This window comes from Drechmeria coniospora, chromosome 02 (genome assembly GCF_001625195.1).
Source record: "Drechmeria coniospora strain ARSEF 6962 chromosome 02, whole genome shotgun sequence".
In the NCBI taxonomy this organism is placed as follows: domain Eukaryota; kingdom Fungi; phylum Ascomycota; class Sordariomycetes; order Hypocreales; family Ophiocordycipitaceae; genus Drechmeria; species Drechmeria coniospora.
Window position 1 is genome coordinate 3,409,591 of NC_054390.1, and position 26,848 is coordinate 3,436,438.

The 26,848-nt window shown below is 57.2% G+C and overlaps 6 protein-coding genes across 6 annotated transcripts; 3 read left to right on the plus strand and 3 right to left on the minus strand.

The window, feature by feature from the left end:
* Nucleotides 1–2,235: 2,235 nt before the first annotated feature.
* DCS_04073 (Metallophosphoesterase domain protein) lies at nucleotides 2,236–4,117 on the minus strand (the record flags this gene model as incomplete). Its single annotated transcript, XM_040801385.1, has 3 exons — nucleotides 2,236–2,614; nucleotides 2,675–3,201; nucleotides 3,296–4,117. The coding sequence occupies 3 exons, from the start codon at nucleotides 4,115–4,117 to the stop codon at nucleotides 2,236–2,238; spliced, it is 1,728 nt and encodes a 575-aa protein (XP_040656418.1).
* Nucleotides 4,118–6,612: 2,495 nt separating this feature from the next.
* DCS_04074 (uncharacterized protein) lies at nucleotides 6,613–7,523 on the plus strand (the record flags this gene model as incomplete). Its single annotated transcript, XM_040801386.1, has 2 exons — nucleotides 6,613–6,772; nucleotides 6,880–7,523. 2 exons carry the CDS (start codon nucleotides 6,613–6,615, stop codon nucleotides 7,521–7,523), a joined length of 804 nt encoding a protein of 267 aa, XP_040656419.1.
* A 5,742-nt stretch (nucleotides 7,524–13,265) lies between these two features.
* On the plus strand, nucleotides 13,266–17,708 carry DCS_04075 (uncharacterized protein; the record flags this gene model as incomplete). The annotated part of the gene is made up of 1 exon (XM_040801387.1): nucleotides 13,266–17,708. The coding sequence occupies one exon, from the start codon at nucleotides 13,266–13,268 to the stop codon at nucleotides 17,706–17,708; it is 4,443 nt and encodes a 1,480-aa protein (XP_040656420.1).
* Nucleotides 17,709–18,499: 791 nt separating this feature from the next.
* DCS_04076 (uncharacterized protein) lies at nucleotides 18,500–19,219 on the minus strand (the record flags this gene model as incomplete). The annotated part of the gene is made up of 1 exon (XM_040801388.1): nucleotides 18,500–19,219. One exon carries the CDS (start codon nucleotides 19,217–19,219, stop codon nucleotides 18,500–18,502), a length of 720 nt encoding a protein of 239 aa, XP_040656421.1.
* A 2,533-nt stretch (nucleotides 19,220–21,752) lies between these two features.
* DCS_04077 (uncharacterized protein) lies at nucleotides 21,753–22,766 on the plus strand (the record flags this gene model as incomplete). The annotated part of the gene is made up of 2 exons (XM_040801389.1): nucleotides 21,753–21,981; nucleotides 22,132–22,766. The coding sequence occupies 2 exons, from the start codon at nucleotides 21,753–21,755 to the stop codon at nucleotides 22,764–22,766; spliced, it is 864 nt and encodes a 287-aa protein (XP_040656422.1).
* Nucleotides 22,767–25,339: 2,573 nt separating this feature from the next.
* Nucleotides 25,340–26,654, minus strand: DCS_04078 (tRNA -methyltransferase; the record flags this gene model as incomplete). Its single annotated transcript, XM_040801390.1, has 2 exons — nucleotides 25,340–26,499; nucleotides 26,567–26,654. The coding sequence occupies 2 exons, from the start codon at nucleotides 26,652–26,654 to the stop codon at nucleotides 25,340–25,342; spliced, it is 1,248 nt and encodes a 415-aa protein (XP_040656423.1).
* Nucleotides 26,655–26,848: the final 194 nt, after the last annotated feature.

The window sequence follows — 26,848 nt, forward strand, 5'->3', positions numbered from 1 at the left end:
CATCATCCATCCATCCATCCATTCATTCATTCATTCAATAGGAATGACACAAGCATACGGAGGGACGTAGTACATTTTTTTGATAATATAATCTCAAAATCAACTTCTTTCGTAGACGACCTAATTCAACTACTCTGAACTATGTCACGTACTGTACAACCAAAAACTTCTTCATTGCGAATGTGGTCTTGCCAATTGCTCTAGATGGTTGCGTCGTTGACATGCTGTTCGATAGTGAACTCAAGATTCCATACATCATCACCCTTAGCGAGCCATCATTCTATTTCATTTGTACCATGCGCTGCCAATCTTGCGTTTCAGGAAAGGGAGAAGGCGCATATGAGATTGACACCTGACACTGCATCTGTGCCTTTCCGCTGGTCATACTTCCAGGCACGCTCATGAGCCAGATCCGTCGTCGTTTTGGCATCTCTTCAAGTTACTGGCTTACTGTAGTACTGGCTGGTGAGAAGTCAAGGGTATTTTCCAGTCTCTCTCTGCCATTATTCGTACCTGCGTGGACATGGAAGGCCGCAGAGACTTGATACGACTTTGCATGTTGAAAACATGAGAGACACGTATTATATCTCAAGTAGCGGTGAATGCTCTCTGCCTGCACCTGCCTTCGACCTGAACAGCTCCTTCTAACCAGACAATTGGTCACGTTTCCCTTGCGGGCCCACATCTGGCTTCTCTGATCCCTACGTCCATCTTTCTTTCCACTCTCCCTTTCATCATTCTTTACAGTACCCTCTTGATTCTGACCGTTATCGCACAATTCTATCCATCAATCTATACGCACTCCAAAACACAATCGGATATGCATGCTTTAAGCATCTCACACGGTAGGGATTGCCGCCTTGATGAATACGAGATACAGTTGTAGGGTGCCCTTATCCGTATGAAAATCACGCTCGAGCAGCTAATCGGAGACAGGATTCCTTTCTCCATTACAGCCCACGCCATCTAGAGAGTGATGGCCAGGTATCCAGCCATGCTCGAATGCCGGACAGATCACCATCGGAATACGTTCACTTCTCTTGCAACTCGTGGTTGAACGAAGACAGACTGCAGACAGCAATAGGAAGTCTACGAGAAACCTTTTCGTTCGCCAGCTGCAAGGATCGTGTTCTTGTTTGGCGATTGTTCGGCGAAGAAACGACATGGATATGTTTCCCGCAGCCATACAAACCCCAGACCAACATTATTTCGTGCTCTAGCCCTTGCTGCAAATGAGGACAGGGACGAGTCTGCTAGGCGATCTGAAGGTGTCGATAATGCCCTTTTGCAGTAGCCAATCTGTCTGCCTGTCAGCAACAGACTTCCCATCAAGGTCAGTGTACGCAATGATTCATTTCATTGGGTTCTCTTTGGATTTTGCTCGTATCCCAAGTTCGCTCCGCCTTCTTCCTTGCCATCACGAATGACTTGGAGGTGATCTGCTAACATGTTGCCTGGCACATTAGTCCTTGCACAACAATGCTCCCAATGAGTGCCATATTCCCGCAGCGGATCGTCCGAACTATCATATGAATTAATCAAATACATGCCGTTGATCGGCATACGTCTTTCGTAATACATATACGGACACATGGAACATCCCTACTAATTCAAGAGATGTCGCCTCCTTCCAACCCACTTTCTCCTGGCAATCATAATACCGTCGAGAAAGAGAAAGGTATTATTGGATTGAACGCAATATCCATGACGGCCACAATACGATGCAAACACAGTTCAAGCTTGAGATCCTGTCCTATTGCCGACACTATCGGCTTGCAAGACCGAGATTGTTGGAGACTGGGTTTCAATCTAGTAGTGGAATCAAATGATGGGAAAACAGGTGCATTTTGGATTTTTTCCTCGCTGTCAAACTACTTATATGCAGACAAGTCGAACGCACAGACCCAACTGACTCATAACTACAACCGTTTCATCCCGTGTCATGCATGCTTGGTCAGGCAGGTCTCGGTATCCAACTCCTCAACCAAACCCTCAGGGTCGTGCTATAAATGATGGCGAGCATTGGACCGTAATTATGCTCGGCAGGTGGGAGAATGTGCAACAAGCGGCCTTCTATGTGACCCGTGTAAAAGTGCAGCAGGCAAGCAGGAGTGGTCATTATGGCGTGGAGGTCTCTCGGGCCGATATACCATGTTTTTTTGTTCTGAACTCTGCCGCCACTCCTTTGCCAACTCCGAGATGAGAGTCGCGCGTGCTCGGTCGTAAAGACCTGCCTCAGCGCTGTCCCCCATGCGGAGGAATCGGCAGGGGCGGCGGTGGAGGTGGAGGTGGTGGTGGAGGAGCCTCTTCGCCATCGGCCGGTGCTGGTGGCGGCGGCGGCGGGATCGGCTTGCCGCCGTCGACGATGATCTGCTGGTCGAGGCGGCCGTCGGTCATGTCGCCGTGCTCGACTCGCTTCCACGTCGTGATCCGACCATTGCTCGTGTCCACCTCGAAGAGGCGCAGGCGGCGGATGTAGTCGCCGTAGCCGGCGTATCCGCCAAAGCCGACGCCGCCGGCATAACACATCCACAGAGCGGGCGTGAGAGGTTTATTCTTTTCCGGATCCGGGTCGCCCTGGAGGGAGAGGGAGCAGTAATCGTTGCAGTGATCGCTGCTGCGCGTTAGCTGCTCTGTTACCTCGACGGGGCAAGGGGACGCGGGGGCAACCTACTGTCCGGCGCTGACCATGACGATGCCCTCCTCGACGAGGGCGTCGCGGAAGCCCGAGTTGAAGACGGGCGCCGTCACGCCCTCCCTCCACTCTCCCACGCGGGGCAGGTCGGGGTTCGCGTATTCCGTCATGGGGATGTGGATGAAGGCAATGTCCATGTGCCGATGCGTGTACTCCTCGTGGTTCGCCTTGAGCTTCGACGCCGTGCGCTTGAACCACTCGATCTGGCTCGGCTTGACCCAGTCGTACCCGGGGTACTTCTTCTCGTTGGGAGAGTAGGAATGCGTGTCGAAGAGGTAGATTGTTAGGGCCGAGTGGTCGGAGCCGCCGCGGGCGAGAATCTCGACGTAGTAGTTGCCCACGCCGTCCACCTCGACGGGGCCGGCCTGCGACAGGCAAAAGGGGAGGGACTCCATGAGAGCCATCTGACCGGCGCGCGACATGGACCGTTCGTCATCGTGATTGCCAAAGATGCTGACGTAGGGAATCTTGCGCTTGATGAGCAGAGACACAATCTTGAAGATGGCCTGGACAAACGATTCTCGTCAGCAGCCGCGTCGGGCCCTCTGGAGCGGACAGGGGGGGATCAAAAGAGGACGAAAAGGGGGGGAGGGGACTGACGGTAGGCGCGTCGGGCGCGGTGCTGCCGTTGACCTGGTCGCCGCTGAGGACGACAAAGTCTGGCTTCTCCTCGTCGAGCATCTTGATGACGAAATCGAGAGTTCGCGGATCCGCCTCGCACTTGCCACCCCCGTAGCTGTCCGGGATGGCCTCGCGGCAGACGCCGACGCCGTTGCTGAGGTGAAGGTCGGCAATCTGCATAATCTTGAAGCGCCCCGTCTCCGGGATCCTCGGCTTGGGCTTCTTGCGCTCCTTTTGGGTGCCCCGGTGGATGGTGAGGTGGACGCTCAGGATTTTCGAACTCGACTTCAGCAGCAAGGGTGTGCCTTTGATTTCCCAGCCGTCGCGGGCCTCGACGGCGTCGTCGCCGAAGAGGACGTCGGCGTCGGTTACGACGGCGGGTGAATCCGTCGACTTTCTCTTCTTGGATCGCTTCACCCATAGACCTCCCGGTCGTGACTCCCACTGATCAGCATCGTCGGGCTTGCCGGGGTTGAGCCTGCCAACGGCGACGTCCATGATGACGCTGTCGTCGGGCTTGATGTCGTCCTCATGCTTGCGGCTGACGAACATGTAGGCACGCGAGGTCCAGGTGCGTCCAACGTAGAGCTCCTTGTCGATGCGATGCCAGACTTTGGGGTCAAGGTCGCACGAGGAAAAGACGTTGACGCTGGAGCAGGTGGCGATGGTGATGTCGGTGAGGACGAGCCCGGGATGGTGGGTGGGCATGTAGCCGTGGATGGCATTGGGGAGGACTCTGTAGTTTCTGTCGAGGAGGAAGACGACGAGGAAGGTAACGCCGACAGCGGCGCTGAGCTGCATGAGCGAGCGGACCTGTGTCGATTCGAGGAAGCCGGCATCGTCAGTCTAGGCTGAGGAAATACGAGCACGAGGGTCGGGGGGGGGGGGGGGGGGGGGCTCACGATTCGTCGCGTCATCTTGACTCGCCGGCCGCAGCGCCGTCGGTCGAGAGCAAACAGGTGTTAGGATGGGTGATGAGGAGAAGCGGAGACGGTGCGATTCGAGTGCGATGCCTTCGGAGGGATCACTGCCTCAGGGTCGGTCGAATGGCATCTCTTTGGCCGGCTATGGCATGGTGTGCGGGAAATGACGGCGGTGCAAGGATGTACGTCAGCTCGCTCAGAAGCAGCGGCGGTGCATTTGATGATTATCTGCAGGTGGGTGAGAGCTAGGTAGCACGGAGGAGGCTGGACGTTGACGTTGGGAGGAGAGCTCCAGAGTTGGGGTGTGGCAGTTGGAACATGCAGATGATGCACGAGACAAGCTATTAGGTCTTTTGAGGCCACGCACGGCATTGGCCCGGGGATGCTCTCCAAGACTTCCGAGTACCTTAGTACTCCGTAGTCGCGGTGCTATTATAGCATGCTTGTAGACTGGGTCCCGCCGCTGGCTGCCATGAGGTAGCGGCACAGCTTCGGAGGCACCTCCCAGTACCTGCGCTGTACAGAGTATTGTGCTGCGTTGCCCACAGGTACGTAGTACCCGGAGGTACAGTACTGGTATAGTACACGTACTAATAATACTTGGGCGCATCCGTTGGCGGGTGGGCGGTCGGTCGGAAATCGGATGGGGGTCGCTAGCGTTGACAGTAGCCAGAACACCGTTGGGGGTCCGCCCCGCTGAAGGGGCACCTGCAAGGATGCCTCCAGGGGGTACTCCGTACGGTGTACGTATTATAATACTTGTAATAGTGCGAAGCAACGTACTGTAGTTTTACGGAGTACGGGGTAATTAATACTCTACTTATTGATTCAAAGACAAGGCACACCTCGGCATCCACGTCAACTTGCCACATTTCATCACAAGCCACAAGACTCGAAGGGTCCGAGATGTGGATGCAATGCTCCCGAGGGCGTAGGGGAAGCGTTCACAAGTACGGAGTACGGAGAACCTGTAATACACGTCGTGTGCTGCACTGCACAGTACTTAAGTATGCGCCGGCACTGGAGTAGAATTATAATACATGCACTCCAAGTCCATGCATGTTAGGTGAGTGGACGACTTGCACGTGCTCATTTTGGTGTCAAAGCCCGTTGCGGCTGTCCAAGCCGACCTCATGGGCCCATATCCCTAGAACAATGGACGAGGCGTATGGTGCCGAGTGCTTCGCTTCCATGGCCATTATGAACAGCTCCCATTCCCGAAGCAGCGAGCCTTTATTCGCCGCTTGATGGGAACATAAAATGTGCTAGTAATTAGATAGAGTTCTGTCAGTCGTGTCCCCTTCCCAAAGCCGAAGCTTGATACCCGTGGCCATTCCAAATCGGGCAGAGGGCGCAGACGAGCAAACGGCGGAACAGGTAATTTCGGAGCGCGAGGGAGCTTGTGCATGGCATCAGCATGTGCCGTGTACTGATACATGTCATTACTAGGCGTGTTGGCAGAAGCACACCAGGCGATCCTGGGCCGGCATGTACATCTACATATTTACACATACGACTAAGTAAGTATGTGCACGTACGGAGTACTTGCTTGTATTACTTGGAAATGTACGACTCTGTGCACGTACTTGTACTTGTAAATGTACAACCTGGTACTCCGTAGTTGTACATGTACTCCGAACTCTGTAATACTCAGTCGGTACGCCCAAGTACTTACATGTACAAGTACGGAGTACAGTACTTACTGTGAAAAGAGTACTTGTTGTACTGTACGAGCAAGTACAAGCGCAGGACTGCACAACCACTTACCCTGCGAACTTGTTCATGTACTGTACAGGTAGGTACAAGGACGTTGCATGGTCCGTGCACCCACCACTCGTGCCGAAGAGGCGTGCGAGAGCGAGTTGAGCATGGCCTGCAACACCAGCTTCGCTGTGCGGCCCAGCAACCTGGCGAATCCCTGCTTGCTCGTTCTCGGCAGCCATCATCCAGCACATCAACCTCCCAACCCACAAACCTATTTCCTCCCCCTCCCTCCCTGCCTGCCTGCCTCCGTACCTGTCTGGTGTGTTGCGACGTGCGCACTTGCCTGCAGATCCGCTTCGAGTGTCGTCCGTCCGTCCATCTGAAGGATCGCAGCGGTCGCTCGATTGCCTTCCATCGCGTCAGCTAGGGACGCGGAGCATCGTCGCCGTCTGTCGCGAAACGCCCTCTCATCACGGCCCAGCCCTTCGGACGGCACCTACCCCCATCGACCAGCACGCCCGCCTGTCCGCCAGCTCGAGCAGACCTTGGATTGCCCCGCGGCGTGCCCGTTCCGAGCGCACCCACCTCGTCAGCTGCACGCGCCACGACGACGCAGAATTCCCATTCGGCTTGCCGACGACGCACGCATCGCACAAGCGCACGCTCAGAATGGCGGAATACCTGTCACTCAAGGTCCCGGAGCTCAAGAAGCTCCTGGCCGAGAAGAAGCTCCCATTGACCGGCAACAAGGCGGATCTCGTTGCTCGCCTGCAGGAGCATGACAAGAAGAACGCTCGTGCCGCAGATGATTCCAAGCCAAAGATGACTCGTGAGCTTCCCCTCTCCCCCCGTCCTTGCCGGGACACGGCAACGGGACATGGCCGACGCCGTTCGACCTCGCGCCCGCGACCGTCCGCTGACCGTCTCGTACCCTAGCCGCTGCCGGCAAGGCCGAGACCAAGGAGGACGAAATTGACTATTCCGACGACGAAGATGTCGCCCCTGCCGCTGCTGCGTCCAAGGCCGCCGGCGGCGGTGCCGCTGCGTCGGCGCCTGAATCTGCGTCGGCGCCCGATGCCGCCCCTGCTGCACCTGCTTCGGCCACCAGTGCCGCCGCCATCGAGTCGGTCGCGCCGACCAAGGACGCTGAGGGCGAGAAAGCCCCGGAGACGGCCGCTGCGTCCTTCACCATCGGCCTTTCCGCCACGGCAGCAGACGAGGAAGCGAAGAAGCGGGCGGAGCGGGCCAAGCGCTTCGGCCTCGAGGGTGACGAAGAGGCCAAGAAGAAGGCGGAGCGGGCCAAGCGCTTTGGCATCGACGAGAAGGAGCTGGCCACGGGTCTCGACTCTGCCCTCCCCGAGCGACCTCTCAAGCGCGGCCGCGGTCGCGACGGCGGCGACGACGCCAATCGTGGTGCGAAACGGCAAAGCCTCGACCGCCACGGCCGTCGCCAAGGCGGCAACCGACCGGAGCAGGACCGCCGCAACGGATCCGAGAGAAAGAAGGCCCCCGGCGTCCTGGACGATCCCATCGAGCGAGAAAAGGCAGCGAAGCGTGCGGCCAGGTTTGCCGCCACCTAGAATCGTCGTCGTCAGCAGGCGGGAGTGGAGCGGGCTCAAAAAAAAAAGACGGAAGACGACGGAAGGGAGAAGACTAGACTCGACTTGCTTGTACACTATACGGGCCAAAGTACTGGGAACCGGCGTTTGGGCAGACGATGCGACGACAGGCAAGGAAATTCCATGTAGTAGTCAAGAGGCAACATGCCCAATAAATCCAGCAACGACCATGTTCGGGGTGCGAGTTACCTGCTGCCGAGTGTATCGAGCCGGTTCGTCGGTCGATGCATCCTTCCACCGCCGGCCAGGACATGACATTCCGCGCGCACTGGAGGAGACTGGGGGAGACTGGGGGAGGAAGGGGGAGGCTCTCCATCGCTCGGCCACACTGTGCAGCAAGGATGCATCGTCGCCAAGAGCAGGTCGTCGGCCGTTTGTCGGCGCGGACTTGGACGTCGCCGCTGAGCCTAATGCCTCTCCTGCGATTTCGAATGCTCACCCATGGCCGCCGCTCGGCGGCAACGTATCCGGCTGGCCAATGGACAAGATGAGTGCGAGCGTCGTCCGCACACATGTACTCCGTAGGCCGCTACAAGCTGGACTGGGTGTGCAGGGTCAGCATGGATGAAGCAGGCTTGGCAGTCTCAAGTGACCGGCGTCATTTCGCCTCCCAGCCATGTTTTTACGGGAGAGAGCTGTTTGACCAAGTTGAACCGTTCAAGTTCCGGCTGGTGCCTGGATTCTCTGCCCCAATGGGCGAAGAAAAAGGTCTGCCGCTTGCGTTTCAGAGCGCCATCGAAGCATGTCATGCACCAAGCTGGAGCTATGGATCGGAGTCACTTGACTGGCGATGAGAGTGAGCACCTCCCTCGGCGAAACTTGACCAGCATTCACGCACGAAGCCGGGTATTTTTGAACGCCCTTCGATGTCCACGGCGAAAGGGACAATCAAGCGACGAGGCAGCATTGTCAGGTGCCAGCCCCGGCAGGGTGAGTCTGAGCAAAAGTCCCCGTCGGAGGAGAGGCTGCTGGTTGCCGTTCCCCTCTCGACGATGAGCCATCACCATCTTTGGGAGCACGGCGGGACGAGACACACACGCCGTGCAGGTGAGGGTTGTACGGCTCTAGACGCACTCCCGGTCGCCCGACCACGGCGCTTATCCCATACGGCTATGCCGCGTGGAAGATGCCGCCGATGCTAGCAGCCGGCGACGGCGCCACGGGTGAGCACGTGAGACGGGTGAGTGGCCAAGCGAGTCGGCAATGACGTTTGGCGAGACTGTGCGAGTGCGTGCTGACAAGTCGAGTGGCTCGCCGAACCCGTCATGTTACCGACAACCTTGCCGTAAGCTGGAGGTGCCTTGCGGGCAAGGACAAGCGGAGCCAATGGGTGCAGGCGAATGCCCTGGCTGCGTGCAACTCGGACGCCGCCGTCGTCGAAGCCGTGATCGGAGAGGAGCGGTAAGGAGGAGAGTTTTGGCTTTCGGCAATTCATTTCGAGCGCCAGTTCATGGGGCATGTACTTGACGTGCTTTCTAGAAGAAACGACATTGCTCACGTGCTGCGCTCCTCTGCACGTGCACAGAGGAAGACTCCCAAGTACGGACGACTGGTTAATCGTACCACGGCGGCTGAGCAGGAAAGCGTACGGATACTTGCACTGTACCAGTATACTACATACAGCACTTGTAAGTACCTGGTAAGTTGAGTAAGTACTTGTGGTACTAGCTGTAATTAGGTGCAAGCACAAGTACTGTAATTAAGAGCATTCCGTACACTTACTGTAGTTGTACATGTGCATGTACTGTACTCCGTACAACTACTGTAACTATTGTACTCCGTAGGTGTAGCGGGACCCCACAGGTGGCTGGAGCGGGCTCGCACGGCAACCTCAGCCACGCCGACGGGATGTGCTGCCACGTCAGAACCTCACCGCTACAACTACAATTCCTCGGCCGTGGCGAAGCATCCTATTCTGTTCTCCCTCCCTCTCTGGCTGCCTCCTCGCTTAGCGGGAGAGTTCGTAGGGAAAATTATTGGCGCGCTGCCCTTGACGTGCAGGAGTCGCTACCATGGCAGCTGCAGCCTTCAGCTTCGCTCCTGTTCTGCCAGCGGATGAGGCGAGGTGCTGGATAATGTCGGCGGAGAGCCCGGTTTGCTTGGGGCTATTTTGGTCCCATGCTTGGCAGTTTCTGGCATCAGAATCTCCTGCGAGGAAAAGTCGGTCATGAAGCAACTCGTAGTCACATGACGAATACACTTGTAGCTGCCGCACATCACAGGCAGGCGCGCCTCGTACCGTGGTGAATCAATTGCCAGTGTACTCAGTATGGTATGGCTGATCAGACAATGGGTGCGATGCTCAGCAAGGAGAATGATAACCGTACACCTACGGGTACAGGTTACAGATACGTACACGCTACTCATGCAGCAAGTACGTACAACCAGGTGCCCATGTTCCGGGCGAGTTCTTTTCTGTCCACCGATTCGCACCTGTGTTCCTTGCAGATATTACCACGTAGTCGTTGGAGGCAATCAACTGTACAGTCTACCACCTAGTACTCGGGGGGGAGAATTACAGCTTTACCAACTCCAGGCGAGGTGGACGATGGCCATCCAGAGAAGTGATGATTGCCATTGGAGCAAAACGATGGCAACCCATGCCCAATCCATACCTAATCCATGTCCAATTCATGCCCAATCAAGTGGTGCAAAACAAGAGCTCATCACTGATGGACCGTCACCAGTTAGACGTGACCAATTCACGTCAGCGAATGGACGTCTCCGGAAACCCCTGAACGCACAAGTAAGTAGGTGTGCACCCGTATGTGTGAGCCGATACGTACAAGGTGCTGGCATACTACGAAGTGCATGCACTTGTGTGGACTGGCCCAGTGGATAATACTGTACCGCAGTTGCAAGCATCTACAGAGCACGGAGTAGTTGTACATGTACATGCATCGTGCTTGTTGTAGGTACCTTTGCTCGGTGTACTGAGTAATTGAACTGCACTGTACACGTGGATCGCAGCCAGGTGCTCCTGAGACAGAAGGAGGGGGGTGAAGTTCAGGCTCTACAGTAAACTTCCAGATCCATCCCGTGGCCCACCGCATGAAGAACTCCCACTGATGGTCCTGCGCAGGCAAGTACCGTAAGTACCATACTAAGTACTGTACAAGTACTACATGCGACAAGCAGGTACCTTCGTAGCAGAGTGTACGGAGTACATGATGCATTCACAGCTTCACGTGCAGCTACAGTTGCAGCCACACATACGGCAACATCTACGAGCAAGTGTGCACACCTAGCTGCTGAGCACTTTCTAGGCTCTTCAGCAAGTACCTGTTTTCGGTCAAGCACTGCCAGGTACGAATTGTGCATGTACAAGAATTTACAGGTATACAAGCAAGTACATGGAACAACATAACGTGTACTGTACACCTGCGCCTCATCGTGCAGGTACGTCGTCGCACTGCAGTCGCCATCTGACAAAGGCCAGCATTTCTCCATCCGGCCAGCGATACGACGCTACGAGGCATGCATGCAGCTGGACGCATCCACGGAGCTGAGCTTTTAGGGTCGTGGCTGCTGACCGCTGTGCGACCCTCCGAGGAAAGACAACGAGCAAGGACGGCAAGCCGCCGCTAGGAACGGAAGATGGGTGCGCATCGCAGCAACCGGTAGGCGGTAAGGCAGGCAAGTACGTGTTCCACACGGGTCAGACTGTGCTCCGCTCCGCTCTCTGGAAGCCACGCTGTACCGCATCGTAACTCCTCATGTTTCCATGGCTGAAGCTCGAAACGTTTGACCAGCTACCGCCGCCTTGCCGACCGTGGCAGCGTCGACATTATGCATCGGTGAGCTCCTCGCCCATCCCGTCCGAGACAGGTTCCCGGGCCCTCGTCGTCTGACCAGTGCACACGACCGTTTCTCTAGTCGATCAGGTTTCGATGCGAGGTCCCGGGGGGGCAGGCACCTCTCCTTCTCCGCACGTCCAAGGACCGACGACGATGCCTGTGCAGAAAGGCCAGCTTCCTCCAAGGACTCCAAGTTGGACGTGCGCCACAGATCGACATGTCGGAGTGCTGTCACCGGTCTGAGACATGCGTCTACACCTACCTACCTTCCTGCGGCGCTTGACTGCTCGTTTGCTCGCACGCGCGACGACGTCAACGAGTCTCAGGCATTGGGAAGACGAGCCATGCAATGCTCATGCAGGAAACGTAACAGCACGTCATGCTCTCTCGCTTCGCCAGTTGGCAACTTTGAGGCCTCTTTTCCGCTCTACCACGGTTGAAGCTCGAAAGTCGGGGTATCCCAGCGTACCCCCAGGGTCGAAAAACCCTGCCGCTGTCGGCAGCAGCAGAAATCTCTCGGCTTACCGTGCTTCCGTGGCTGCATTGTGCCCAGAAAGTACCGTAACTCGCCAACATGTCGCCGGCAATTCCGACTCATTCGCCACACACCCCTGCCCTACCTGCACCTACCAGGACGCTTTCTCGCTCCAGAGGCAACATTGCCACCCCTCCCCCCGGAGCAGCATGAGGACGGCATCTTCATTCACAGTCTCGGTCGTCGTCTCGTCAAGGTGCGCCACTCCGGACGGCAGCGACGGGCCATCCCCCCCCTGGCAGGAGCCATGCTTTCATCGGGCTAGCCATGCCAGAGCCGACGGTGGGTGGACGATAGGGCGCCAATGTTGGCTCCCTGTCTTGACCGTCTCGGTCCCGAGCCAGGGTTGAATGCCCAATGGCGATGGCGGCCCCGAGCTCGTCACCTCTCACTGGTCGTTGGCACATGCATCTTGCAGGCACTTTTCAACCCGCATGGCGGCGCAGTGGACTTGCGGTTTTCAATGGCAGCGGCCGTGAATGGCGCCCATTCGAGTTCCACCGCGATGCCTGGACTGATCCAGCGTTGCTCCAGTTTGGCCCGGCTTCTGCGATCTGCCTTTTTGTCGCCCATTTGCCGCCCAATCCCGTCCATCGATGCAGCTATTTTGCAGACCATAGAATGGCCTGCCCGAGGTGCAGCTATCTGCACTGTGGCAGGGCCAGGGGCCGGCGCCACAGTACATGGCAGCGTCCGCGAGGGCCATCACGACCCCGTACCCGATGCACTGTTATCACGTTGCCTCTCGCCCAACGATCCTCGAAATACATCGACCTAGTCTACAAAACAAGATCATCCTCCTTCCTATTCCCTACCGCTTTGGTCTCATCACCGTACCCAATTTTCCATCCTTCACCCTGACCACTGATTATCATGCCATTCAGGGTCATCTCCTAGCACGGCTTTGTCGATATCTGCTGGGACTCTGACCATACCAGCGAGCGGATCTTGACGCTGGTCCAATCTCTTCGGAAGATTAAAGGCTTTGATCCATCCTCTGGACTCCGTTTCTGCTGTCACTCTTCCTACCTCCAACGTCCAAACTTGTCTTCTACACCTGGGCTGTCACCTCACGGCTCCGCTTCTAGTTGCCACCCTTTTGAACCCTCCGTGGCTTGCCGAGATCTTTTTCGTCATTTTGGCTTGCTGCATAAGTATTCGAATACCGTCCTGTTTCATCGCGGTATATCTGGACAGCTCTACATACTCCATTTGACTTTGCTCTGGCGCATGGCAAGTTTAATCGTTGTCCGATACTGATCTGCGACAAAGCCAAGCGACGAGAACCTATCAATGACAATCGGGTCATGGTTCTCTGCGTAGCAAAAGGCATGCTGGACCTTTCTAATTAACCAACGACGCCGGGATAGCATGGCGACTCCCCGAGCGGGATTTGGCCTTCTGGCAAGGCCATCAAATAGATATCGGCCAAGGAGATTGGCAGAAGCAGGGCCAAGTGAGGTTTTGTCGAGATCAGCTGATCAGACACCGACGAGCGACGCCGGTGGCCAGTTAATTTCCAAGCCAGAGTCTTCACCACAGCCAAAATCATTGCCCAGAGTTTTCGAAGCGCCGCACTCACGACAAACCGGCCTTCCCCAGCCCTTGGATCGGAATGAGTTAGGCTCCAGACAACAATCCTCCGGTTCCGGGAGAGGGACATCATTGACCGATTCAAGGTGCCGTTCACAAAGCAGATTTTGTTCGTCATTGAAAGATCAACCCAACGACGACAGTTTCATGTTGCAGCAACCGCCTCCACGAGGTCGCAGTTCGTCTGTTGCCATTGGTGCGAGCCAACGTGCCAACACTCGTAAGATGACCCCGTCGAATCCTTTGTTGCAGGGATATCATGATGCCGGTCTGGGTATAACACACCTTGATCATGATGTTGCACGAAGCCCGTCCCCTATATGCGTCACCGGCATCGCTGCTGTGCGAAAGTCAGCAGCATCACGGCCGGTGATATATCCAGAACTGGATCGCTATCGGGGTTTCCGTGGTTCAGAGGACGTCCCCGACCGTCCCTGGGTAGATGTGCCATTTCACCTGGCCACGCACGACCTGCCACCTCTCACGCCAGCATCCATCTTCGCGTCCGGATGCAGCAGTAGCCAAGTCAGCGAGAGCTCTTCGACAAAGTTCTCCGAATCTCCCGGCCCTAGCTCATATAGCCGGGACACGACGCCGACCTCAATATCCTCGAATTCTCCCATCCTCGTCGCGCCAAGTAGAATGTTCGCTCCTCCAAAGATGCGACAAGATAGTCCTTCAACATCCAGGTCGCCCTTCACTCGGAAGTGGGCAGGGAGCATAGCAAGTGAGGCGGATTCCCCGAGCATCGACATGCAAGGACTGGCAGCTGCGAGGGAGTCCACGACCTCCTCTTCGTCTAGCTCCACAGTTCGCGATGGAGAGAAAAGCAAGAGACGTGATAGGAGATCGCCTGCACGGCTGTCGCCTCCGCCTCCAAGCCCTCCGACGCAGAAAACATCTCCAACTTCGACCAAGGTAAAGGACCATTCCCCCTCAAAGCCGTCACGGGATGCGAGCAAAACTTTTCAGCTCGCTCTACCGGTTCCGAAGGCGTCCGCCTCCCAAGCACAAGCACCCCCGTTTTCGAGGGCTGGACCGCCACCTCGACCAAGCCGACGTGGCACACCCGATATGCAATCGCAGCTATTTGAATCCATCCCTATCATACAGAGCAATCTGAAATCGACCTCCCGGGTCGCGGAAAGGCGAGGTAGCGAGCCGACGACGTTGCGATCTTCGCCTAGATCCACAACAGCATTGACACAGACTTTGAACGTGACGTACACCTCGCATGTTGTTCCCATAGGACGAGAACCAGAAGCAGACCTACGGCATCGAGCGGCACAAAGAACAATCCCAAAGGTCGGATCAACATTCAACGCAAAGTTTCCATTCTTCGGCCGCAGGAAGGCATCGCCAGGGAGGAAGAATGCGATGCTGGGCGAATCGGTAAAGAAGTCGGCTCGCAAAGGCCCAGTTGCTGGAACTGGCCACGAGGGCTACGGCAGGTTCGGCGCCATTCGCAAACGAAGCGGCAGTGGCTACAACCCTGGGACATTCTCTGGATTCCAGTCTTCGCAGGACAATCTCGCCAGTGATGATTCATTTCTGGTAGACCGCGTCAAACCGGTTGCGATTGCCGGTGGAGAAGTTGTTGAAGACCGCAACTCCTCAGATGAACCTGACCATTTGGGGAGTAGCCAAAGTGTGACATCCGGGCGGCCCAGCACAGAGTCCAAGGTATCACACGAGTCTCTCTGGACCTCCCAGAGTGCATGCCGAGTTAATCTCTCGCCGTCTTCTATGCCTCGTCGCTTTCACTCGTCAAGCTCTCGTCGACCATCAGGCTTTAGCAACGGAGACGACGCTTTCGTGAACACCATCGCATTGCGACGGTCCGTCCAACGCCTGCAGTCATCTCCCAACAATCCGTTGAGACTTCCACAGCCCATCGTGGTACATGGTCTTGATTCCTCCCCCTCGCCCATGACAAGTTTTGACACGAGCTCCTTGTCTGACGAGTCTCACATGGAGATGCAAAGAGGGACATCTCTCGAATCGGAAGCACCACCCCGGGCCCCTAAGAAGCTTCTGGATCGAGCTCGCTCTCCTCGCAAGTGGCACCTATTTAGTCGATCCCAAACTCGATCCAACGCAAACATCAAGTCCAAGAAAAACGAAGTCCAGGCTGCCGTTGTGGCCGTTCAAAAAAGGCAGGTTCCATTTTATGCTATGCTGGACTCGTCAGAGAATGGAGAAAGCACCGCGTTGGACATTCAAGAGTTCCTGCGTTGCGCCAAGGTGTATGCACCGTCGCCAGCGGCTGCAAGCATGCCCGAAACTCACCTGCCAGAGTTTGGTAGTCCCGAACATGAGACCACCAGCATATCCTCAAAGTCTCATGTGCACCCAACCCTCGGTCATGGCCGTAGGGAAGCAGGACAGCCGCCCTGGACCTGTGACCCAATGGATCAAGAGATGGCCTCGGGGCCGGGTAAGCGGAGTCGGCTTCTGCAGGTAGGAAGGATTCCAATTGTCGTGAGGGGTCGCTCCCAGAACGCCTCACCACAAAGCTTTTCGCGGCCCTTCCTGACCAGTTTCTCAAACCAGCCGCAAGCAATGGCGGCGGAAGTGTACGACCCGGAGTCTATTGCCAAAGGACCCACCCCTGTTTCCGACGCGGCTCCAGAAGCCCGAACGGGCAGCGAAAGCATTGGTGTCTCTTCCGACGTATATTTGGCTCCGAAAGAATGCTCTGAGCCGACATGGGATGATGAAGAGTTCATTTCCTTCTCACCACCGACAATGTCGGACGTAACGAGTTCGAGCAGCTCCGGAGGTGTGGGCCCATTCGTCGGTGCTACCGCTGTCATCCCCAAACCAGACGATCCTCCGGCCGAGGACGAGGTATGGGACGAATACGACGATCTTCTTGGGGTGGACAACGATAGGCCGCGGCGATCGGCAACGTCTTCTCAGGGCATTCCATTTTATCTCGAACTCTATCAGAGGAATGTAGAGAATGATGCATCCTTGGAATCGCCAGTTCTTGTCCCGGTGAGCGGCAAGGTAACGACGCATTCGAAGGCACCTCCGCACCTGCCATCTCCCAACGCCGGCAGGACAGAGAGGATATGGATGGCCGTTCAATCGCATCTATGCCCTGTGATTCCTCCATCAGCGACCGAAGGGAGTAACAGCTGCGGCACGGGACCGGGCCGCGTCCACATGGATGTCAGTCTACCGCAGGAGGCAAAACGAGGCAGCATGTCGTCCGGCAAGACGGTCTTTTCAGACAGCAGTGCCGTGTCGTCTGAAGACGGGTCGCCGTTGGCCCAGGTCAACCTTCGGGTGGGTTCCATGACGGTCAGCAAATGGCTCACGTTTGGGCAAGTCCTGTTTAGCGATGTTCGGCACGAGCTAGTGGTCGACCGCAGTGCGCCGAAGCGGCATTCCGTTCTAGTGATTGATGGGCTCGGCAACGACGACTGGTCTTTCTACGCAGCCGAAACGTATCCCTCGGCCTCCTTCTACAACCTCTCCCCTCGAGCTCCGCTGCCAACTCAGGTGCAAAATTCGCCGTCCAGCTTCCCGCTCGCCCCTGCCAACCATCACCAGGTTCAGTACATGTGCCAGCTCGAGAAATTTCCCTTTGCGCCGCAAAGCTTTGACTGCCTGGTCTATCGGTTCCCGGTGGCGGGGCCGGAGTTGCAGTATAAGAATATCGTGAACGAGGCGCGACGGGTGCTGCGACCCGGCGGCTATCTGGAGTTGTCGATTCTGGATGTTGATCTGAATAACATGGGCAACCGTGGGCGGCGGGCCATCCGACGACTGAAGGAGCACATCAACGAGCAGACAGCCGGTACCAACCTAGCGTCAACTGCCGATCTGGTGTTGCGACTGCTGGGCAACGCGGGCTTCTCGGATATTAAATCGGCTCGTGTCGGGGTCCCGGTGGCCAGCTCGATTAGACGATCGGACGCTGGGGTGGCGAAACGGACGGGCAAGGACGAAGGCATCAAGAAGAAGGATGCACCCAGTCTGGCGGAGATGATGAGCGACGACAGCCCGACGGCAGACGCAAACATCACCAAGATTGTGTCACGGATTGGGCGATGGTGGTACACTCGATGCTACGAAGGCACGAGTGGTTGTGCACCGGACAAGAGCATCTGGGCCGACAAGCCCCTCCTGTCCGAGTGCGAACGGCTCGGCACCAGCCTGAAGCTCATGGTATGCTGCGCTCGTGCGCCGGACCGCGTCAGCAGCGTCTAGCGGGGACAATCGGCAGGACAACATGCGTCCCTCGGGCAGCATGGGGAGGTGGATCGTGCCACCCACCCACCAGTTGGGCTGGGGATGGTTGAGCCGACGGACAATGAATGCCTGGCGCAAACGATGACCGAAGTCGTCGTCACCGAGGTCGTTTAGCCACAAACGAGATGACAGACGACATGGGTGTAGCCATGGTGCAAAGATCCGAATGGTATATGAATAGCGGCATGAATTTCGCTACGACTTGACGAGTATTGCTATCCATATACACGCACATGGACACGAACACGACATGTGCTATGATAGGGAACGGCTGATTGAAAGATCCCCCAACCTCGTCGTGATACTTGCCGCCGGACGGAAGGACAACGAATGATGGGACAAGGGGCCATGGTCGTGGCACAAGGATACGCTCCGGTAGGGAGACGCATTGCTGGCCGTCGCACGAGAAGAGCGAAAGTGGCAGCACGGACGCATGGTATGATTGATGTGATGACGACAACGAAGCGATCTGCAGGCTCGAATGAGAAATGCAAGCATAATATTATTATTTCTGGCTAAGATCCCATCGTTTGTTCTCTTCCATGAATGACAAGAATAGCGGCACGAAGGGTAATGATAATTGCAAGGCAAGCGTGCCTGCACTGACCATGCGATCGGATTCGCGCAAAGGCAGCGGCTAGCAGCGGCTGGCTAGCTCTACGGCGGGCAACGACTCGAGACTGCACGATGCGTACACGGCTGCCGGCACGAGCGTGGCGGTCGCTCGATGGTTTGAGGCGGCCAATTGCCTACAGGGCCAAGACAGGTCCGAGGACGGCGGCAAGGGCAGCGACAGGAAGCAGGAGGTTGGGAATGGCCGGGGCAGCAGCGGCGGAGTTGGAAGCCGAGGGGGGGTGGGAGGATGAGGGCAAGGAGGTGATGGTGGCGGCTCCTTGAGGGCCGATGGGGATCCTGTTGGGGGGCGAGTGCAGGGGCGGAACCGAGGTGGTGGTCACCATGTTGTTGGCGTCGACGAAGAGCAGGGTGATGGAGGTGGTGCAGATGCCGGTGAAGGAGAGGGAGAGCTGGCCAGGGGCGCCGCAGTCGGTGCTGACGGCGGCGGCCTTGGCATCGATGGTGTGGAGGTAGTGGTCGAGGATGGACAGGTACTCGGTGAAGGCCGTGGAGAGGCTGGCGGGAGCCGTCATGGTGCAGGAGGAGGTGGGTGCGGCGACGGCGCCGGTCCTCGCGGCGGTGGCGGCGGCGGCGGCGGAGGCTCTCGCCCAGCGGAGGAGATTCGGGTTGACGCTGGTCAAGGGCATGGCGAGGCCGGCGAGGACGGAGCTGACGCAGACGGAGTCGAGGTTGCGGCGCACGAGGACGTCGTCGAGCCGGGGCGAAGGCGTCGGCGTCGGCGTCGGCGGTGGCATGCCCAGGCCGATGCCGAGGCCGACGGCTGGAGGTTCCTGGGCGAGGGCGAACGGGGCGAGGCCGAAGGCGACGAAGCCGAGTGCGGTTGAGCCGAGCATGGTGCCGAGGGTTCAGGGTCGAGGGGGTTCGGATTCGGATTCGGGAAGTCTTGGCTGGCTCTGCAGTGGCGGCGAAGGCAAACGCTGGTGACGACGGAGGAGAGGCTCGAGGGGGGGGGGGGGGGGGAGCAGCATGGGGATATGATATAGACTCGCGTGCACATGGCATGCATTGCATGATGGGGGACGCATGCAGACGGGAAATCGACGGGCTCGCTAGACGAGTAAGTTGGTCACCCTCACCCCCTTCATCGTCGTCCATGACGCATTTTCAGCCCAGCGCATGCAGGCACGCACACACAGGCGCAGACGTCCAAGGCGGTGGAGGCCGCTGACGATGGCGACTAGCGCCGACGAGGCCAAGTTCATGCGGTCGCATTCTGTCGTGGACGGGGGGGAGATGTGAGGTAAGATTAGATGGGATGAAGGAAGTCGGACGGATCATAGATGAAGGTGTGGGTGGGTGGTCGACGGACGATGGGCACCGACCAATGGACAGCGGATGGCGAGGGTTGGTGCCCCACGGCGCCGGCGGCGGGGCTGCCTGTCAACTTGAAACCGGTTGGTCGTGACGCAAGGCTGGTTCCAGAAACTTGCCTGAAAGAGACGGGCGGGATGAGGCAGGGGTTGGGTCCATGTCGATGTTCATGTAAGTCTAGTACTGTAGGCGTTCGCGTAAGTACAGCGCACTTACGCCTACGGTAACCGGGTGAATGCGCCTACTACTAGGTACTAGGTAGTACGCCGGCAATGCACGAGAACGAGTGCAGGTACATGCATGCTGTAGCAAGTACACCTACGAATAGCGGTAGAGGTACATGGAAGATGCACGGAGCACACTGTACAAGTACCATACTTGGTGGGGTGGCAAAAGTGTCGATTCACTTTGTATTAGTGCTCGCGCAACCAAAATTGAATCGTCACTGGACAAAGTGACTGTACTTGCTGATACGGTGCTGTAGGTGCAGCAGCACACGAACCTGCACTGGTGCTTGCTGTACATTCAACTACTTACTAGGTACTCCGTACGTACCCTCACAACAACTAGAAGTAGGTACTGGCATGTAGTTGTACTTGTAGGTGTACCACATGTGCACCATACATGTACTCAGGGACCTGTTGCGTTTGTGAAGACTGCACAAAGAACGGAATACGGAGTACGCCTACCTGTAGTAATGCAAAGACATGTACTGGTACCATGCAGCTACAAGTACGGAGAGCGCACCGCACACCCACATTTGCACCAACTTGTCCACCTACAACCGCTTGCACGCCTACACCAACTTGTACACCTACAGGAAGTACACCAACTTGTACATGCAGCTACTTGCACACCTGCACCGGCACCTACAAGTGCCTACTACGGTAAGTTCTGCAGACCTACATGTACTACGCACAGGGCACGTACCACTCCCTCACTCGGGTGATGGTAGAGTGTGCAGTCAGCGACGCAATGAGCGCCTAGTATGAATGCCAATATCCAGACTTTTGTCTTGTACACCTCATTCTGCAGTAATTACCTCGGCCATCTCCACCTTTCTCGCATTCCGCACCGGATCCTGACTGTGCATGCGAGTGATGGCGAATGACGGCGAATGACGAGTGTCGGTTGCTGGCGCGAACACATGTACATGTACAACGATCGGGTGCGATGCGCCATACTGTGCCGGTGTCGCGCAGCAGAAGCTACGTGTACTGGTACAACAAATGTTGTAACCTCTACTCCGTACTAATACCCCACGAATCTGCTTTCGGGGGTGTCCAGGCTGCTGCCCCACATCGCTATGCCATACAACGGCGTCCATCACGGCATGCAAGCGGCCCCTGTCCTGCAGACCACTTCCATTTCTTGCTCGTGCTCGCCCCCATGCGTCACACGATGGAGAAAATACTTCCCCAAAAGCCTTCTCGTGACGGCCAAGGCGGCGATGCCCCGGAAAGTTGCGGTTGTCCCCAACCAACCCGAGGCCTGATGGGTAGTAAGGATACGAGGGAATATGGCGTGCAAGCGTGCGTACTTGCACTTGCCGCCCGGCCAGGTGACAAGAGGAGAACCCCACCCATCGGCGGTTGACAGAAATACCGGGTAGCCCAGTGATTACAGGGGTTGACGGAGATTCTGGATGGAGTTACCACCATGGGCATGGAGGACAAGCTGGTACCCACATGCCAGCGCCCACCAGCCTTCGCCGTGGCTGCGCCAAATGCCGTCGACGATGCCCCATCCTCCGGCGTTCCTTGCCCGTACGGCGACGAGGTAGGGGTAGGGTGTTCACCCGTGACGTGCTCCTCGGCCCATGACCTTGGTCAGCACGACGGACCGGTCCGTTTGCTACAATTCCTTCCCTCGCCTCCGGGTCGCTCGAGGGAAACGTTCGACAGGTTCGTAGCCGGGAGGAAACGAAAGCGGCAATCGACGATGGATTCCCCCTCGCAATCCAGTCTACCGCCGATGTCGAAGGAGGGCTAGTTTCGGCCACGGATGCTCCATGCCGAGCATCCAAATGGAGTCCGGCGAGCCACGGCGGCCATCATGCTCTCGGTCTACCTTGGTTGCGTGCAAGCTTCGGCCGCCGACGTTCCGTCGCGACCAGTGCCGTCCGATCGGACCCACCGTCGCAGGAATGCTCAGGCCGACGGCCGGCCGGATCCAGCCCTGATCGGTCTCGGCGTCGACGGCGTCAAGCGCTGCGGCGCCTCCGACCTGGCCGCTCACGCCCTGGAGCGGGGGGGGGAAGCGCCACGGAAAGGCTGCACCAAACGTAGATGCGCACAAGGTTCAGGCAAGGCCGACCGACATAAAAGACAGACGACGATGCCGTTGCGCCTCGCGTCTTGCCGTTCACCGTCCCTCTCCTGCCACCAGCCCTGCATTTCATACGGCTTCGCACCATCACCGACCGGTTAGCCAGCTCATTCCTCGGCGGCAAGAATGGGCAAGAGTCTGCGGGCGCTCGTGCTCGCCACCCTCGCGTCGACCCTCGTGGTGCGGGCGGCTCAGATACCGCAGCCGCGTCAGGGGCCGCCGGACATCTACTGGTGCAACGCGCTCAACACCAACGACGTCGAGCAGACGTGCTACTGCTCCAAGTTCTGGGAGGTGGGCTGGGATGGCATCGATCCGACGTACAAGTACATCTTCGACATCGAGTTCAAGACCGACGACCATCTGGCCTCGCTAAACGCCCTCTTCGACGGCATGGAGCGTGCCGTCCGCGAGGGCAAGGACGCCTACTCGACCAACGTCCAGGCCCTCTACCAAGGCTCGCAGTCGACCCACAACCTGACCATGCAGCTGAGCCCCATCGACTGGCGAGACTGGTCGACGCTCAACAAGGTGGGCGCCATCCGGGCCTTTCGACGGGGGTCGTACGAAAAACGTCGCCTCGTCGGGAACATCAAGTGGCTCGTGCGAACCGACACGCAGTTTTGGAACTGGACGCCGGAACACTGCTGGCGGGACACCCAGTGCGGTTCGTTCAACAACTGCAACTTTGCCGAGGGTGGCTACATGTCCGTCCTCGTCGGCTGGGGGTGGTATTCGTAGGGATGGGGCAGGTGGTGGTGCAGGATACGCGAGCGTCGTTGCCGTCCGTCGACGGAGCATTCTTGAGCCGTGACGTCGTGGAGAAACAGGTCTGGCTTGATGGGAAGGTATCCAAGCACGGAGTACCAAGTATTAATACACTTATCGAGTACAAGGTATTACCTAAGTACCAAGTAATTACATACAAGTGCATAGAGCAAAGTATGCGTCTACAAAGTAATACTCCGTACAAGACCTACTACACCTTTATGCAATAATGCCTCGGCCGTTCATCCAACACAGCACTGTCCCAAAGTCACAACCACTGGGAAGGGCGTAGCGGTCTTTGCGAGATGCTCAATTACGACGTGCTTGCAGGTGTCCTGCATATACATGTAGTTGTCCTGTATATACATGTAGTTGTCCTGTATATACATGCAGTTGTCCTGTTAGTGCAGTACCTACTGGCTCAGTTATCGGTAGTGGTAATTCGGGTACGCTGCACGCCGTTCTCGGTACAGCGTTATTTTCGTACGGACAGTGGCATCCGTACTCGATACCTGCATGTGTTTTGCAAGTAATAATGCATGGAAGCGAGTACTTGCAAGTACTGGCGCAGGCGGTGGAGTAAATGGGCAAGATTCACCGCCATGCCTCTACGGAGTGGCATTGTGCAACCTGGCATTCGGCACTCAACTCCGCTGCAATGACCATGTCTCCTACATACACGACATTACTATGATGGCACTTGCATCATGCAAGCAGCGGCAACGGGAAGCCCGTATGCGAAGCTCGCTTCCAACAAGACATGTGCGGAGTCACTCGTTTCGATGCAACAAGTCACCTTTCGCCTTCCACCAATGTCGAGCAATTCGTCCGTCATCTCTCAAGCCCAAGTCACCGTCTTCGTCCGTCTCCCCATCCTCTCGCGGCAGCCAAAGCCCGGACAGGCAAGGGTCGTCTCGAGTTCCCTCGGTGAGCTTGCCTCGCCATCATGGAAGCGACGCCAACCTCGTCAACGCCCTCGTCGGCCTCGTCATCACGCTCCACGCCTCGGCCGTCAAACCCCATCAGAAAGCTCCTTCTCCGGTACGATGGGGAGTGGCTTCTCACCCGTCCCATGGCCTGGACGCAGCGCCATGTTGAGCTGCTCGGCTTTCCATTCACCGAACCGAAAGTGAGGTCGCTGATATCGACGCCGCTTCTTTTTGGACCCCGACGTGGCAACGCTATTCGTTATCTCCTCGAAAGGAACTATTGGAAAGCAGAACGCCAAGACGCGGATTTTCTCCGAGCTCTCATCGAAGATGGAGCATTTGATTCTTGGTTCGGCAACCTCATTTCGGATGCCGCATCCGTTCCTTTCCCGCAGGCGAATAGGTGGCATTGACAGTCGCAACCTGGATTTTTGCTTCGAGGGGCGCGATGTCCAGGTCCTGGAATGCCGCCTCTTTCGCCGCAGCATGCCGCCAAGACCAGACGAATCCACGCCCTTCATTGTCGCTTCCCTTTGCATCGACATCTCTAGTGATTCCCGCGAGATGCTTCTTAGGTGCACCGATGAGTGCGAATGGTGCGTTTCCGCCAACACATGCGAGTCAGATTTTTGCTCCTTGCTTGGCCTGAGACGCACTTGCAGAAGACATCGAGAACGGTGGCAGGTTTGGCACATACGCGGCTCGCCTACAGGTGCACTGTGCTATTTGACTCGCCAATCAAGTCATTCGACGAAAAAAAAGAGTAGAAATTCCTCGACCCTTTGCGTACCACTTTGTTTGACCGGGCTTTTCTCGTAATGGTATCATCGTATTGGCCATGATTCTGGTGCGAGTCGAACCGCGCAAGGGTTTGATGGCGGTGGTAGTGACAAGCCAAGACAGCCAACAAGGGTCATGATCGGTGTGTTGGATGAAGGATGAGAAAGGTGAGTTCTGGGGCCGATGAAGCGGACGGACCAAGTAAATGCTGTGTGCTGCTTGGCTGAGCATGGCGGCCGGTACGGAAGCGTCGGCATCCAGAGCTAAACCAAATGTCGAGGGACGCGCCCACATCTTTGATGAAAAATAGGACGCTCCCGCGCTCCGCAGGCAAGCGGCTCGCTTCGAAAATCGACGTATGCTTACGCGTCACGATATGGCAGCAATCTGGGACCGGCAAGAACGAACAATGAGTGACCCAAGAATGGGCAAAGTCCCGTGATCCCTCCCATCATCGAGCAACCGCGAGGAATGTCTGATTCCTGTGTCGGTACCAGGGACACTTGACAGATGCGGAGGCTTACGCAAGTCAACACCGAAGCAAGACTGCCGAGGCCGAGACTGAACACTTGCTGATCTATAATGCCGCAGACATCGCCGTGCAGGCCATCCTCGAGGCGGGGAGAACATGCCCGACAGGGTGCATCGGACTAGACACGGGCAGGTCCCATGATGGCGAATCTCGACGAGAATCTTCGGCTTCAACGCGATACGAGAGGCGGGAGCGTAGAAGGAGTCGTTGAGGTGGGTTGTTGGTGCCTGCCTGCGTCATACATGATCCATCCAACGATTGGTGCATCAGGCCGCGGCCACGTCCGTCTTAAAAAAAGTCTTCTGTTATTCATCTTTCCCTGCCGATGTCGCCTCATGCTTCTGCGGCTTCCCTTCAACATCAGTCACGATACCGTCGACCGTCTCCGCCTCCCTCGCTGGCCATCGGCGCATGAGAGAAATGAAGCCGCCGCCGGCAACTCGATCGCCCACTTTGGGCCGCATCACCTGCACCATCTCTCCCTCGACCCCCTCGCTGTCCCTAGGCACCACCGTCCTGACATCCCAATGCCTGCCCCCACCGGCATCGTGAACACCGTCGCTGGTCGTCGACACGGGCAGCTCGAGCACCTTCTCGAATCGCAAGGGCTGGCTGCTTCGCTTGGCCCAGTCGTGGAACTCGGCAATCTGGCTGATGGATGGTGTAAAGACAACAAGCAGCCCGTTGGGTTGTAAAGCCTCGACGACGTGGGCCGCGTGTTCATGCGCCGACGGGAGGTCCAAGACGGCGCGGGATAGGAACGGTTTGCCGGCCGATTGGGCCAACCGTCGAGAAAGATAGTCACTGATGGATCCGGCGACAAAGTCAATCGAAGGGAGGTATTGTGCGCGCCGGAAGTTGCGCACGAGCTTGTGGGCGGCGTCGAGATGTTGGCCGTTCCGATCCAGCGTGACAAGGACGGCCCGGCGGGAGGCCTTGTACGCGTCGAGGGCGGCCTGAAGGTCTGGCGAGAGGTCGAGCTGCGGGGAGGCGGATGGATCCTGCCGCCGTCTCGGTTTGGCTTCGCAGAGTGCGAGGCGGAGTTCGGGCCGCATGGGAGGGTTCGCCGCGTGCATGGCGCGCGCAATGTGCAACGTCAGGCTTCCCATGCCTGTGCCGGCTTCGAATATTTCAAACGGCTGCCCGTCTTCGGCCTCTTCGCCTTCGCCTGGGCGAGAAGGTGTGAGATCGAGGAGGGAGACGATGGTGTTTGCGTCGTGGGGGTATATCGGCGTTGCGAGTCGTTCCGAGTTGATGACGTAGCTCGACAGCGTCGGCTCGTACAGGACCACCTTGTGGCTGCCGCTGTCGTGGACGACGTCGAGCAGCTGTCGACCGATGAGATCCTCGGCCGCCATCGACGCGCCGTACGAGAGCTTCACGCGAGATCCGGGACGCAGAGGCGACGTGAGATGCCATTTCGGGTACTTGGCACCCTGCTGGCGGAGGAATAAGACGTCATGCTCTGCCGCTACCGTCAGTCACCACTCGTTTGGCTCCGTCCACCTCCTGGTCGTGTCATTGCTGCGCACCCTTGACCTTGCGGTTGGACGAGAAACGTTGGCAAGCCTGGACAGGAATGGCGAGCCTTTGACAGAGGGGACGGCTGGGGGCGAGCATGATGCCGTTGATTGGGAAACGTATGCTTTGCTTGGTCGACGAGCAGCTGGCGTATCTGCAGGTGTGCGCCCCTCGCAGATGCTGCGACGAGTGTGAGATGTTAAGCACTGGCACTCGAATGATGCAGACAAAGGGTCGAGCTGAGGCCATGCGTGATCTTGCTGCAAGTGCGCCGAATACAAGAATGATGTGTT